The sequence below is a fragment of the Adiantum capillus-veneris genome, chromosome 16, assembly GCF_014529385.1.
Source record: "Adiantum capillus-veneris isolate H3 chromosome 16, ASM1452938v2, whole genome shotgun sequence".
NCBI classification, from domain to species: domain Eukaryota; kingdom Viridiplantae; phylum Streptophyta; class Polypodiopsida; order Polypodiales; family Pteridaceae; genus Adiantum; species Adiantum capillus-veneris.
The window spans coordinates 83719270-83735408 of record NC_140946.1 but is presented as its reverse complement, the minus strand read 5'-3'; the positions used below and the strand labels follow the sequence as shown (position 1 = coordinate 83735408).

Genomic DNA, 16139 nt, shown 5'->3' with positions numbered 1-16139 from the left:
ATCTCATGGATTGAGTGGATTGTAGGATATGGTCAACCTCGTCGTGGCAAGGAAGTTGTGGGCTCTTTTTACAAGATGCAAAGGGATGTTCTGTCTCTAATCGCAATCACCTACGCTTCCACCTGGAAGGCTTGTGGCCTTAGACAAGATCTTTGAATGGGTGAAGGAATTCATGATGTGGTTGCAAGTCAAGGGTTGTTGCAGAAACTTTCAGGAAATGCTTTGATCCATATGTATGCCAGATGAGGTGTTCGTATTAAAGGACAAACCGTGAGCTTTCTATGCAAAATGTCGCCTTCATAGTGCGTTGATTGTTGATATGAGATATATGGCTCTAGCAAGGTGGCTTTGGGCTATCATATCCATATGCAAAGATCCGCTTCTTCCTAAAGTTCCGCCACCCAAATAGTCACAAGCCTATCTCCTTTATCCTCCATGGGATGTCATCTCTTGCAGACCAGGTTAAGAGCAGGAGATGTCCAACATCGTTGATGCAAGGTGCATCGATGAGAGACATTCAATCGCACGGTGAGTAAGCATTATCAGTCTGTGATTTTTGACATTTTTGACACTGCGAACGGGCTGCGAACGTAGTTAATGAACACACTGAAAATTGCACGGTGTCGTGGGAATGGCATGTTCCCTCGTATTACACAAATTGGGGAGGATTGTGCAAAATCCCCCATGCAAGGAAACTTGTATGTTTTTTTTTTGAAAACATAAAAATGGAACAACAAACAATCAATAACATTGAAAACTTGTATGATTACGAACATTGAGCTTGACAAACCTCTAACCCTGCTCGTGGTTTCTTGCAAGGTACCCCTCTGAAGCACTACGATCGGTATCTCATTCTTGCGAGGTACACCTCTGAACCACGGCAATCGGTGGCCTCTCTCTCTCTCTCTCTCTCTCTCTCACACACACACACACACACACACACACACACACACACACACACACACACACACACACACACACATCCTTTCGTAAATTTTTGGCCTGCCCAAAGGGCTCAGGCCATAGTGGTGGCTTGCATTTTTTCTTAGGGAAAAATATGAGATGGGTTTTATAAATAAGTGTGGAAAATAAAAATTAAAGTGTGTTGTTTTGAGTGGTTCTTGAGAAGATGGGTGCATTAGATTCCGAATGGTGGACGTTGGGTGCAAGCTGGAACTGCCACTCTTAAAGTGGGGTTGGTGGGAGGGCCTTATAATGAGTGGCTTGCTTATCATTCCTCCCTCTTTTGGAGCGGAGCCTCGTGGAGGTCTCCTTAGGGTTAGGGCTCATGAGCCCCTTAGTAGGGTAGGCGTGCCCTAAGGCGGGTCAATGGCGGTTCTTGGCCGTAGGTTTGCGCTGCGCATGGGGTGTCTCTGCTTGTTGTCTTGGTGCTCTCTATTGTCCTGTTCGTTGGCCTATGGCGCTTCTGGGCCGTGCTCCTGCTCTGTTGTCCTGCTCCGCTCCCGTGGTGCTGTCGTTCGCGCATGACAGCATGGGGGCATGTCGCCCTGCTCGCCGGCCTGTGGCGGTTCTGGGCCGTGCTCCTGCTCTGCTCCTGTGGTGCTACCCTGCTTGCATGGGGTTGTTGAGAACATGCTGGCTTGTGTGGCATGGTTCTTTTCGCTGGTCTATGGCGCTGTTGGGCGTGTTTTAGTGCCTTGCCTTTCCGCAGTCATGCGTTGCTGTGGTTTGTCGTCCTACTCGCCGATCTATGGTGGATTTTGGCCGCGCTTGTGCTCTGCTCTGCTTCTGTGCGGGTGCCTTGTGTTCTTGGTTCACTGGTCTATGGTGGATTGGGGTCGTGCCTTGGTGGTGTGTTGCTCTGTGTCTCAGGGTTGTGCTGCTCTTTTTTCTCGTCTCCTTCGTCGATCTGAAGTGGCACTTGAACATGTGGTGCCGTGCTGCTCTGTGGATTCGGGTCGTGCTGCTCTGTTTGGACGTCGCCTTCGCCGATCTATGGCGGATCTTGGATGCCAATCTGTGGTGCTTCTGCTGTTTCTGGTTATGTCGTGCTGCATTGCCATCCTCTTCGTCGGTCTATGGTGGATTGGGTCGTTTTGTACTGTGCCGTGCTGCTCTATGCATCGAGGTTTTGCTGCTCAGTTAGGACGTCTCCTCCGTCGGCCTGTGATGGACTGGACGCCGATCTGTTCTGCTGTTGCTGTTTCCAGTGTTGTCGTGCTGCATTGTCGTCTTCTCCGTCGGTCTGTGGTGGATCGGGGCGTTCTGCTGTGTTAATTTTGGGTATGTTTTAAATAGATTTTTTGTGTTAATTTTGGGTATGTTTTAAAGAGATTTCTTTGTTTGATCTTGCTCTATACCGGTTGATTGGTTGTTTGACAGTTTGCTGTTTTCTGCAGGGTCGTGCAGAATCGTTGACGGGATTGGATAGATTGGGTTGCTTGATGTATGTCGAGGTCAAGGACACTATGTAATGGGCTAAATAACTTGAATACTATAATAGTCGCCAACTTTTCGGTGTCAATGAAGTTTGATTATGTGTAATGTTTTTGAAGTTAATTATACCTCGAACTTTGTTCGATTGTTGTTGATGGACTCCATGCTTTTTTTGCTATAATTTTTTTTTGGGTGTGGCGAGATGCTTTTAATTAAATATGATTGGCTCCACATTCTATGATGCAATTTTGGTCCATGATTTAATCCTATTAATGGATTATTTGGACTAGCTGAGTATGTGGTTAGGGTTTTGGTATTCGGCGTTGAAAATTTATGGTTGTGAGGTTATTGTTTCAATGTTAAAAAAATGATTTAACTCTCATTATTAAATATGATTGTCTCAAGGTTCATTGTTAATATTGTAAAGTGAGAAAATAAATCCGTTTTGATGTGATGATTTAAGGTCATATTTGTTTTTATCTTTTAGATTTTTTAATTTACTTAGTTGTAGTTCTCATCTCATTTGCAGCCTTGCAGTTTTCTTCTCTCCTTTCTCTAATATTTAGGATGCACCTATCTTTCCTTCTCTCTTCTCTCTAGTAATAGTTGAGTTATTTGTAGCTTTTAATGTTATTGCAAAAATCGAAGTAGAGTTAATTAAAAGAGCCCACTCTTCTCTCTCTCTCTCTCTCTCTCTCTCTCTCTCTCTTGATGGAGTGTATAGGTCGTGACCCACTACAATATAATGATTTATGGGAACAATTGTAAAAATCTGCATTTATTGCCAACGTTTGAGTGGAACTTTTAAACTATCTTTCTTGAAGTACTCAAGATTATCCATCATGTTTCACTCTTTGAGTTGTTAGTATATAAAAGCCAAAGGTATTTTGAAGAGCTATCACATTTTACAAGCCTCTTACTGTGAGATTGCTCTTGTTGAGAGTTTAACCTCCTCTATAGTACAGTCTTTTAATCCTTATAGCCACATCTATTATCAAAGCATAGCATCACTCTCTATACCAAGGCGCCATGGATTCGAATATGGATGGTAATACACCTATGCATTTTGTTCCTCTTTTGGTGCTTAAGAGTCTTGTTGTCTTGCTTATCTTGAAATCTGTCTTGAATTTGCTTTTGATTATAGATGCTTTCACTACAAACTCAAGCAATGATTACTTTGAGACTATGAGCGCATCTTCTAGAACTGAAAACTTGCATGAAGTTGTGTCTGAAAGTGGGGGCCTTGGATCGTCAAGTAGCTTAGTAGGTTCTCCAAACTCAGCATTTAAAAAGCTCAGTCCCAAGGCCAAGTTAAAGAAATCTCCAAAATCTGTTCAAAAAGCCCTTAGTATTGCAAGGGGAATGGCCACTGTGAGAGGTTAGCTTTGTTTAAATTTATATGCCTTACCAATCTGTAATCGATAATAAGAGTATTGTGTGTCATGTGATGTAGGGCGAACATCGCTTAACATTTCCGGGATTGCCACTCCCTCTGTTGGTGTGAGTCGTTCATTGGGCTTAGCATCTATTAAAGAAGAGCCAAAGCCTATTGTTGACTCTTTTGAATCTCAATTGGCATTGAGTCAATTTACGCCCGAGCTTCTTATTTGTGAGCTTGCTGATGCTATTAACTTCCGTTTTGTCTTCATTGGCAAGGTGCTTGCAAAATATGGCACATATAAAATCTAAAAAGCAAACTACAGCAGATTTTTGAAGGCTGATCTTGTGGACAAGGTTGCACATCATACTATCACTTTTGTTGTGGCAGAAAATTATATTGAACAGTTTGTCAACTCATTTGCGATGGGTGATTTTATACGTATTGAGGGCCCTGTTGTGAGGAAAAAGAATCCTAGTGATGGAGGCACTTGCCAACTTGCTCTTTATGCTGATGCAATTACATCTATTGTGAAGGCTCCTTCATTCGACTTTGTGCTAACTCTCTTTCCTGAGCACAAGATTAAAGATCTTGTCTCATCATGGACTTCCTCAATTGAAGATGGTGTGCCTACTGAAGCATTTACTGTTATCAAGGTGGAGAACATGGCGAAAAGTGATGGGAGTAGTGGCACTAGGCTTATTGTTGCTGATGGCCTTGCTGATGTTGATAGAGCAACGATAAGCTTCTATACACAGCTCTAAGTGTTCTTGATCGTGTTTTGATTGTTTGTTATTGCTGCAGCTTTTGTTTGTACCTTCTTGAAAGGCTGATTTTTATAACATATCCAACGAAGTCAAAGAGAATGGATTTTATGATTGTGTGGCCCACAACATAAATGTCTTCAAACAATTCTCTAACACATTGTCTATCGTGGACTACACTATCTTGCTGCCATTGCCCTCTCAATTGAAGTTGGTTTTCAAAGATATCCGTGATAAGCAGATTGCAAGTATGGGATTCGGAAAAACGGTGAGTTCCTCTTGGTAGGTTCATTGTATTCATTGTGCATTGTGTGATCCCTTTATGTTAATTTCAAGTGTTCGGTTCCCTTGAGGTTGTTAACGTCAACAGCGTTGGATTGGAGTATTTATGTGGAGTTTGCAAATCTGCCCAGGTCAACCGCCAAAGCTCTAATCCTCATTGTTTTGCTTGCAACAAAGTTGTTGAAATATGGAAAGTTCTTGCTCTTCAAGCAAAGCTGGTTCCTCGTGACGGCAAAGGCATTTCTCTCACCTTGCACGGAAAGATCGTTGACCAAGTCCTTCGCTTATCCTCTTCTTTTTTGCATTTGTATGAAACTAATCTAGTGAGTTTGAAAGCTTCCTTGGTGGGAATGAAAAGAGCTGGGAATTTCTCAATTGATGCACATGGGTATGTAACAAGCTTTAAGTCCGAATAGGGAGATGCTGTCTATCTGATGTGCCTTGCACTCGTGTAGTAAGCCTATATTCTGCTGAATATCCTTTTGTATCTAGGCATTATGGCGGGATTATCTCTTGATGATAAAACTATTTTTTGTTTAGATGGTTTACAATGTTCAATCGACTCAACTTTTTGGACATCGTCTCCTTGTAATCAAGATGTTTTGAGGGCATTATTGTTTATATGTGGTGTAGATATCTCTGTCAATTCATTAGAGAAAATTTTGTCCAAGCATATTGTTGCAAGATTTCGTTCTCACGACTTGGAGATCACAAGTGTCTGGCTGAAACTGTGGAATGATAAGTGTGTTGCTTGTAATGTCTACGACAAAACTCTTGAATCTCTAGTTTGCCAACGTATGGGCACAAGAGAAAATTCTCCTTTGCTTTTAATCAATTTGATCAATCTAGCTTGCCATGTGTTGCAGTTTCAATGTGTTGTTCATGTCTTTCAAGAACAAATTCATCAACATTCTTTTAACGCTAATCCTTGTGTTGCATCTTCTTCCTCTTCTCATGGCTTGTTCGTCTTTATTTGTCAAGATGGATTGTTTGTTTTTCCACAATCATCTTCCACCAAGAAACGTAAGCGTTACTCCTGGCCTAAAGATCTTGCCGCTAGATTGGTGGACATTGTGAAGAGTTTTCCAAATGAGACAGCACTGCAGATAGCTTCTCGATTTCGAACACAAGTTTGTTCTTCTTACACTTTGAAACAAATTCAAAAGAAAGTTTACTCAATATCAAAAATGTTGCATAAAGACAATGTTGTGCCTCAATCTAATAAAAGATCTAGGAAACAAAAATATCTAGTGGAAATTCAAGACACTCCTGCATATGGATGTTTAAGCTGTGGTAGTCTTTTGTTCAAAAAGAGTTTGCATTGTTTGAGTGTGCTCGAAGCATCTTTTCTCCAGACCTTGATGGGATTGCAAATATTTAACTCTGCTCTAGACAAAAGAGTTTGTTTCTCTTGTAAGCAAAACTTGAAATCTCAAAGGAAGCCACTCTTTTGCATACATCCGCATTCTCTCCTCAATGAAAGTATTGGAAGCATTGCATTGTTAAATGCAATCGAGAAGCGCCTCGTATCACTTCGCATTCCTTTCACCCAAATACGAGAGCTCAATTATGAGGGTCAGTTTGGGCTGCGAGGCAGTGTTGTTAATGTCATGGCAGACTTGACAAGAATTCAAGCAATCTTGCCACGTTTTAGTGATGAGCATGCTACAATCCTTGTGGAGATTAAGCGTAAACTTGAGTATGCCCATGCATACCTTAGTGGTGGTGTACGTCCCTTTTATGTGCTCCAAGCACTGAAAGATTTGATTAGCACCCCTTTATACATAGAGCACAAAGCCTCTATTAATGAAGCTTGGGTTTCTACTTTTCACATGAGTCCATATGTAATGTTGTATGAAGAAGATGAGGTTGATGAGCTAGTGAATGAACATTCCGACACCCTTGTCCATGGTATCTATTCTTCACAACAAGTCATCGATCACAGTGCACATGTCCATAGTGTCACTCCATGTGAAGGATTTTCCCCACTGAGCCTATTTGATGATGCCGATTGTGAGGAATTGTCATTTCCAGCTTTGTTCTTTGGAAAAAGAAGAACCTATGCAAATCTTGCGAAAAAAAATTATTTAAAGATCGCACAATGGGAGCTCAAAAACAAGGATAAACGCTTTGCATTAGACATTGAAAATTTGTTCTTCAAAGTGATGAAGATTATCATTGGCAAGGTGCTTGGTTCTATATGGGTACGTCTGCGCAAGGGAAAATTGCAAGGCATGCAACTATGCGCAAAAGATGTTCAGAACAACACTAACATTGATCGAATGCTATCATCCCAACTAGGATATCATGACTTTGAATCTCTGCGAACATCATCAGATTACAAGGCCAAACTCAAGCGCAATGTCTTCGCCATGATTCGACAAATAGGACAACCTACCTTTTTTGTCACTCTATCATGTGCAGAGCAAAGATGGAAGCCATTGCACGAATGTCTTGCTGCGCTTAATCCACAAATCAATGAATCTAATTTCCAATCCAATTCACATTATATCCGTGCGTTGGTTCGTCCAGATCCTATCACCACAGCTCGGTACTATGTCCATAGATTCAACGCACTTAAGAAAGAGTTGAAACGAAATTCAAAAATACTTGGCCAAATCATGGATTTTTTCTTTGTCACAGAATTTCAGCATGGGGGAAGCCAACATGATCATGGATTAATTTGGATTGACAATTCTCCAAAGCTTGGGATTTCTGATGACAAAGAAGTGATTGCTTTTGTTGATAAATACATCTCAAGTGACAAAGATGAATTACCTGTTGACTTACAAAAAGTACAAATCCATTCCCATCGTAGAACTTGCAAAAAAAGAAAGAAGCATTGTCATTTTGGATTTCCAAGACCGCCTGTACGGCAAACAACTATCCTGCGTCCAATACGACCAAGTGAAAAACGGGAATCCATTCTTCTTGCAAATAAGACACTACTCGAAAGTCAACTTGCAGCTTTTCCACATTGCCCTGAAATGAGTTTTGATGATTGGTTATCCTCTTTAAGCATGGATGAAGACATGTACCTTGAGACACTCTCAATTTCGCTCTCAGAACCAACACTTTTGCTCAAAAGACAACCAAAAGATATATACACAAACAATTTCAACAAAACAATGTGCACATTGTGGGATGGCAATCTTGATATTCAGTTTATTTTCAATCCTCATGGAGCTGTTGCATACTGCACATCATATATGACAAAAACAGATTCGACCACAAGCAAAGCAATCAACAAAATCCTTGAGAAATGCAAGAAGGAGAGTCTTCCCACATTGGAGCGTCTTAAGAAAATTGGAGGTGCCTTGATCAATGCTCAAGAAATCACAGCTCAACAAGCAACATACATTTCACTATCTCTTTCATTGCACAACACAACCAGGCAATTTATCTTCATCAATGCAGACTACCAAACCCAAAGAACACTATTGTTAAAGAGGAAAACTTGCTTGCAAGCACTTCATCCTGATGACACAGACATATTCTTTGATGATCTCGTAATTGTTAAGTATGGAGCCTGATTTACCCTTGTAATTTTCTGTGGTAAAAGCGCACATTTGTAAGGCCCCCATTATGAGGAGAAGCCATTGTGCGTGAAGGAAAATCACTCACCGGAAACCAAAATTTTCACGGACAAGAATCAGGGGCAACTTTAAAGGCCTTGGGGGCGGAGGCCCCCGAGACTTTTTTTTCGCCGGAATATTCTTTTTTGCCGGAATATTATGGCCGGACGGCGGCCGAAAAGTGGTCGGAAAACAAACGGTCGGTTGGCCGGTGGCCGGTAGTCAATGGCCGGTGGTCGGAAGTCAATGGTCGGTGGCCGGTGGTCGGAAGTCAATGGCCGGTGGCCGGTGGCCGAATACAATGGCCGGTGGCCGAATTCAAAAGCGGACTTGTCTTCTCAAGGGCGGCCACACATGGGTGGATTGGAGGGTCCGATTTGGACTTATTCGCACAAGGGCGGCTACACATGGCTGTCTCTCATAAGAGAGGGCAACCCTTTTGGCCTATAATAGGAGGCCATTTCTACACACATTTCATAGTGTGAAGTTGATGCAACAAGGTGAGTGTGAGGTGGTGAGAGTGAAGCAAGGCGGGAGCTCCATTAAGGGTATAATCCCTTTGTAAACTACTTCTTGTTTTGAAGTACTAAAGCCATTGAGTGGCAGCTTTTCCGTGGACGTAGCCCACATTGGGTGAACCACGTATATCGTGTGTACTCTCTCTCTCTCTACTCTATAATCTCGTGTATATAAATCTGTCTCTCTCGATTAAGTAATCTACTCAATTATCTATTTAGCTACGTCTTATTTCCTAACAACTGGTATCAGAGCAAGGTTTGCTCGTAGCTAAATTATCTCAAGGAAAGGATTCCTTGAATTGAGTGGGAGTTATGGCGGAGGAAGGGAAGCTCAAGATTGAGAAGTTCAACGGCAAAAACTACCAACATTGGAAGATGCAGATTGAAGACTATCTTTACCAGAAGGACCTCTATTTGCCACTAGGCGGTCTTGCAAAGAAGCCCGCAACAATGGCAGATGAAGCATGGATGTCCTTGATCGAAAGGCACTGGGAACAATCCGGTTAAGCTTGGCGTCAACGGTAGCCTTCAATGTTTCGGAGATGAAGACCACGGAGGACTTGATGAAGTCACTTGACGACTTCTACGAGAAACCATCGGCATCCAATAAGGTATTTCTTATGAAGCGCTTGTTCAATCTAAAGATGGCAGAGAATGGTTCAGTTGCAGAACACCTAAATGACTTTAACACAAACATAAGTCAACTTCGATCAGTGAAAATCAATTTCGATGACGAAGTGCGAGCTCTCCTTATACTATCATCTCTACCAGATAGTTGGGACAGCCTTGTGATAGCTGTAAGTAATTCTATCTCTGGCACAAATACTCTTAAGTTTGATGATGTTGTGGGTGTTCTCCTAAGCGAGGAAATGCGAAGGAGAAGCACAGGAGAATCATCAAGTGCTGCACTATCAGTGGAAACAAGAGGAAGGCTTAAGGAGAGGTTCAAAAACCAAAAGGGTCGTGATCGCTCAAGGCCGAGCAAGTCACGCACAAAGTCAGTTCTTGAATGTTGGAGCTGCGACAAGAAGGGCCACGTCAAGAAGGATTGCTGGTCCAAGAAGAAGAAGGAGACAGAGTCTCAAGACAACAAGCCAACATCGGAGGCCAATGTGGCAGGTAAAGTAGAGCAAGATGCTCTAATTCTCTCATTAGACAATGTGTCTAATTCCTGGATAGTAGATTCCGGGGCTTCATTCCATGCGACACCACACAAGCAACATTTCCAAGACTACACTAAAGGTAATTTTGGGTATGTATACTTGGGAGATGATGAAGCTTGTGAGATTGTCGGCAAAGGTACAGTTTCTGTCAAAACTGCTAACGGAAATGAATGGAAGCTTAAAGATGTTAGGCATGTTCCTTCTCTTTGCAAAAATTTGATCTCTACAGGACAATTGGACGATGAAGGTCACAACATTGCATTCGGAAACAAACGGTGGAAGATCTCAAAGGGATCTTTGGTGGTTGCCAAGGGTGAAAAAGTTGGTACACTTTACTTGTGTGCTGTTAGCACGCAACCTTCAGCTTGTGCAGTAACTACAGAAGTTGACAGTGCGGTGTGGCACTACCGACTTGGGCATATGAGTGCCAAAGGAATGCAAATCCTTCAAACAAAGAAGCTTCTACCAGGTTTGAAAGAAGTGGACTTAGAGTTCTGTGAAGATTGTATTTATGGTAAACAAAAGAGGGTAAAATTTCAAAAATCAGGAAATGAAAGAAAAAATAAAAAACTTGAGTTGGTTCATTCTGATGTTTGGGGTCCTGCAAGTACACCATCACTTGGTGGCTCATTGTACTATGTAACATTCATAGACGATGCGACTAGAAAAACATGGGTTTATGTCATGAAGAATAAATCCGATGTATTTTCCATATTTCAAAGGTGGAAAGCCTTTGTGGAGAATGAAACAGGTACCAAGGTTAAATGCCTCAGATCCGACAATGGAGGCGAATATTGCAGCCAAGCTTTTGAAAGCTTTTGTGCTAGCAATGGCATTCGGAGGCAAAGGACAACCCCAAGGACACCTCAACAAAATGGGATTTCGGAAAGGATGAACAGGACAATCATGGAACGAGCACGAAGCATGCGGCTACATGCAGGCCTACCGCTTGAGCTTTGGGCAGAAGCTGTAAGTACGTCTGTGTACTTAATCAATCGGTCACCCTCAACGGCATTGGATGGGGGAGTTCCAGAAGAGGCATGGACAAGTAAACCGGTGAATTATGCATTTCTCAAAGTGTTTGGGTGTGAGGCTTTCATGCACATAGATAGAAGCCTAAGATCAAAGTTAGATGCAAAGTCCAAAAAGTGTTTCTTCATTGGCTATGGAGAAGGAGACTTTGGGTATCGCCTATGGAATCCTGAAGATGGTAAAATCTTAAGGAGTAGAGATGTAATTTTTAACGAACAAAATATGTACAAAGATTACTTGGAAAGAAAACAAACAAAAGAAACAGGTGATGAGTACATGGAGCTTGAGGACGGTGAAGACTCAAGGACTGCAAACGGTGACAATGTGCAACAACGTCAACCAAATGAGGAGCCTCAACCTATTCCCCGAAGATCTACAAGAGCAAGTAGACCTCCAGAAAGGTTTGTTCCTTCCTTCAACCATCTCTTGATCTCAGATTCTGGAGAGCCGGAATCATATGAAGAAGCTATGCAACATGAATCCAAAGAAGAATGGACGAAGAGCATGCAAGTGGAGATGGACTCACTACATCGCAACCAAACATGGGAGTTGGTTGAGTTGCCTAAAGGTAAGCGGGCACTTCAAAACAAATGGGTGTACAAGATAAAGGAAGAAGAAGGTGGGAAGAAAAGGTACAAGTCTAGGCTTGTGGTAAAAGGTTTTTCTCAAAAGAAAGGTATTGACTTTAATGAAATATTTTCTCCTGTTGTAAAAATGAACTCAATTAGGCTTGTCTTAAGCCTTGTGGCTGCTCATGATCTAAATCTCGAGCAAATGGATGTAAATACGGCATTCCCTCACGGTGACTTAGAGGAGGAAATCTACATGCTTCAACCAAAGGGGTATGAAGTAAAAGGTAAGGAGAAAATGGTTTGCAGATTAAAGAAGAGCTTGTATGGTTTAAAGCAAGCATCAAGACAATGGTACTTGAAGTTTGATCGATGGATGTTGGATCATGGATTCACAAGATGCAACTCGGATCACTGCGTCTACACGAAGAATTTGGGAGATGGGAAATTCATCATCCTAATGTTGTATGTTGATGACATGTTGATTGCAAGTGCTAACATGCACGACATCAAAGACCTAAAAGAGGAGTTGTCCAAATCTTTTTCAATGAAAGATTTAGGTGCTGCAAAGAGGATACTTGGTATGAAAATATCAAGGGACAGGACGAAGAAAACAATAAAGCTATCTCAAGAAGATTACATCAAGAAGGTACTAGAAAGGTTTGCAATGCAAAATGCAAAACCAGTTTCTACACCTTTGGCTGGTCATTTTAAACTAACGAAGGATATGTGTCCAAAGACACAAGAGGAGATAGCCTATATGTCTAAAGTTCCATATGCTGCAGTGGTAGGTTCTCTAATGTATGCTATGGTCTGGACAAGGCCAGACATTGCACATGCAGTGGGAGTTGTGAGTAGGTTCATGGACAACCCAGGTAAAGAGCATTGGCAAGCTGTGAAGTGGATACTTAGGTATCTAAAAGGGACAACAACAAATGGTTTGTATTTTGGAGGAACTGATATTTTTCTAGAAGGGTATGCTGATGCAGATATGGCAGGTGACAAAGATACTCGAAGGAGCACTACTGGCTATGTGTTCACGGTTGGAGGCACAACAGTAAGCTGGGCTTCAAAGCTGCAGAAAGTGGTTTCACTTTCTACCACGGAAGCAGAGTATGTAGCAATGACGGAGGCAAGCAAAGAAATTCTGTGGCTTCACAAATTCTTAGAAGAGCTTGGATTCAAACAAGACAATTGTGTCTTGTACAGTGATAGCCAAAGCGCTATCCATCTTGCAAAGAACTCAGCCTTTCATTCAAGGACAAAGCACATTGAGGTGAGATATCACTTCATACGCACTCTTTTGGAAGAGGGACAACTAAAGCTAGGAAAGGTGCATACAAGTGAAAATCCTGCAGACATGTTTACAAAGGTGGTCAACAAGGAGAAGTTGAGCTTTTGCTCATCTTCAATCGGCATTCAAGGATAAGAAGCCAGAATGGAAAGCAGTCACAGGTTTGGTTTGGAGATCAGTCTCCAAGTGGGAGATTGTTAAGTATGGAGCCTGATTTACCCTTGTAATTTTCTGTGGTAAAAGCGCACATTTGTAAGGCCCCCATTATGAGGAGAAGCCATTGTGCGTGAAGGAAAATCACTCACCGGAAACCAAAATTTTCACGGACAAGAATCAGGGGCAACTTTAAAGGCCTTGGGGGCGGAGGCCCCCGAGACTTTTTTTTCGCTGGAATATTCTTTTTTGCCGGAATATTATGGCCGGACGGCGGCCGGAAAGTGGTCGGAAAACAACCGGTCGGTTGGCCGATGGCCGGTAGTCAATGGCCGGTGGTCGGAAGTCAATGGTTGGTGGCCGGTGGTCGGAAGTCAATGGCCGGTGGCCGGTGGCCGAATACAATGGCCGGTGGCTGAATTCAAAAGCGGACTTGTCTTCTCAAGGGCGGCCACACATGGGCGGATTGGAGGGTCCGATTTGGACTTATTCGCACAAGGGCGGCTACACATGGCTGTCTCTCATAAGAGAGGGCAACCCTTTTGGCCTATAAAAGGAGGCCATTTCTACACACATTTCATAGTGTGAAGTTGATGCAACAAGGTGAGTGTGAGGTGGTGAGAGTGAAGCAAGGCGGGAGCTCCATTAAGGGTATAATCCTTTTGTAAACTACTTCTTGTTTTGAAGTACTAAAGCCATTGAGTGGCAGCTTTTCCGTGGACGTAGCCCACATTGGGTGAACCACGTATATCGTGTGTACTCTCTCTCTCTCTACTCTATAATCTCGTGTATATAAATCTGTCTCTCTCCATTAAGTAATCTACTCAATTATCTATTTAGCTACGTCTTATTTCCTAACAGTAACAAAGTATACAAAAAGACCAACTAGCATACAAAATCTTTGTTTGGCAGAGTATGCAAGCAAATACATTATCTCACAAGGGACACACCACAAGTGCAAAAAGCCTCAGATCATCAGATATACAGGCTTCAACAAGGAGATTGACAGCGAGAGACATTACCACCAACTATGTTTGTTGTTTCTACAGTTCACAAGCAATGAATCCACGTTCGATGCTTTGACATCAACTTGGAGAGAGAGATATGAGTCTAATATTGCTATAATTGCACAAAACATGGAGCCTTTCACAAAATTAGAAATCAACAATCAAGAATCATCAACATCTTGCTCAATCTCCTCACAAGAAACTCAACAAGAACAATTTACTTATGAGCTTGATCTCTACCTACCAACCACAAGGCATCATACCACTCAACTACCAACATCATCCATATTCCTTGGAATGCCAAATGAAGAATATCACTCAATTGTCATGAGTTTGAATATACAGCAAAGACATCTTTACGATGATATTATGACACGAAAGAGAGTATGCCCAAATGACAAAATCCACCTTTTTTTAACAGGAGGTGCCGGCACAGGGAAAACGTTTACTTTGCGTGCAATCATCCAAGGCTTGGTTCGACACTATGCACCTTCGATAGAAGGAAATATTGAGCTTCCAACAGCATTGTTGATGGCATATACACGCAAAGCAGCATTCAACCTTGGTGGCACAACAATACACTCTGCGTTGCGCCTTCCATTGATGCTAACTGAGATGGTTCCTCTTTCCAACGACACCCTCAATGACCTATCCCACGCAAACGCAAACCTCAAACTAGTTGTTTTTGACGAGGCTTTCTTGATAGGCAACAGGCTGCTGCGTATTATTGACACAAGACTCCGATCTATAAAGCACAAACACAATGAACCCTTCGGTGGCCTGGACGTTATCTTTTGTGGCGATCTTTGCCAGGCAAGCCCTGTCCGTGATCGCTGGATATTCAGTGACACAAGCAATACACTTGACATCCTCACACCATCGAGCTGGAACACACATATCACATGCGCTAAGCTAACAACACCAATGCGTCAATCAAATGAATTGTTTATAGAGGTCTTAAATAGGGTACGTGTTGCAGAGCAAACACAAAGAGACTTGGCATTTATCAATGACACATTTGCAAACAACAACTTCGACATTTTTACAACACCTCATCTTTTCTTCACAAATAAACTAAAGTCCAAGCACAACCAAACGGTCTTTGAGAACTTGCAAGAGACACCATACATCATCAAGGCTCATGACAAATTCCACAAAACATGCTCAAAGAACCTAGTCATTCCAAACAACTCTCAAGTAACTGTTGGATTATCCTCCATCCTTGAGCTAAAGCCACGAATGATAGTCGAACTTTGTGCTAGCAATATCAATGTGCTTGATGGTTTGGTCAATGGTGCAGATGGAATCTTCCAAACAACAAACAACAGAGCACAATCATTAATAGCTTGGGTGGAGTTCTTCGATACCTCAATTGGGAGAAGACATCGATCCCAAAATGCACATCTCCATGCAAACATAAACAAACAATGGACACCAATACTTCAAGTCACAAAAGATTTTCAAGTAGGAAAGAACCCACTCAACCTAGTCTCAAGAACACAACTCCCAATTCAAGCAGCGAACGCACGCACAATCCATAGATCCCAAGTCTTGACAATGACAACAGTCGCATTCGACCCTACTGGGATCTAATCCCATGGCTTGGTCTACACAGCTCTATCACGTATCAAAGACCCTGCAAATCTACATATTCTTAGTCCCATTCTCAAGAGCCACATCAAAACTGACCCCATAGTCCTTAAAGAAATCAAACGTCTCCGGACAAATGCTAGATGGTCCTACTTGAACGAGCCCCTAGTTGCACTTGCACAAACACACCATATTGTTGCATCATTAAACATCGTCTCAATCAACAAACACATTGACCACATAAAGGGCGACCCAAACTTCATGTCATCCAGCATCTTGTGCTTCCAAGAAACGAAACAGAAAAAAAGTATGAACCCCCTGACACCAAACTTTGAGCATATTCAACATTATAATGGTTATGGTGTATCTATATTCCACCATCCAAGCATTCAATCCATATGTCAAAAAACTGTCTCA

General features: G+C 42.1%; 1 protein-coding gene and 2 pseudogenes across 1 annotated transcript; all 3 read left to right on the top strand.

Moving 5' to 3' along the window:
* The first annotated feature begins 1417 nt into the window (after nt 1–1417).
* Nucleotides 1418–2392, top strand: LOC147439369 (uncharacterized; annotated as a pseudogene).
* A 1034-nt stretch (nt 2393–3426) lies between these two features.
* LOC147439368 (uncharacterized) lies at nt 3427–5338 on the top strand (annotated as a pseudogene).
* A 280-nt stretch (nt 5339–5618) lies between these two features.
* LOC147439367 (uncharacterized) lies at nt 5619–15725 on the top strand. The gene is made up of 2 exons (XM_086484011.1): nt 5619–8330; nt 14175–15725. The coding sequence occupies exons 1-2, from the start codon at nt 5619–5621 to the stop codon at nt 15723–15725; spliced, it is 4263 nt and encodes a 1420-aa protein (XP_086340137.1).
* The last annotated feature ends 414 nt before the right edge of the window (nt 15726–16139 follow it).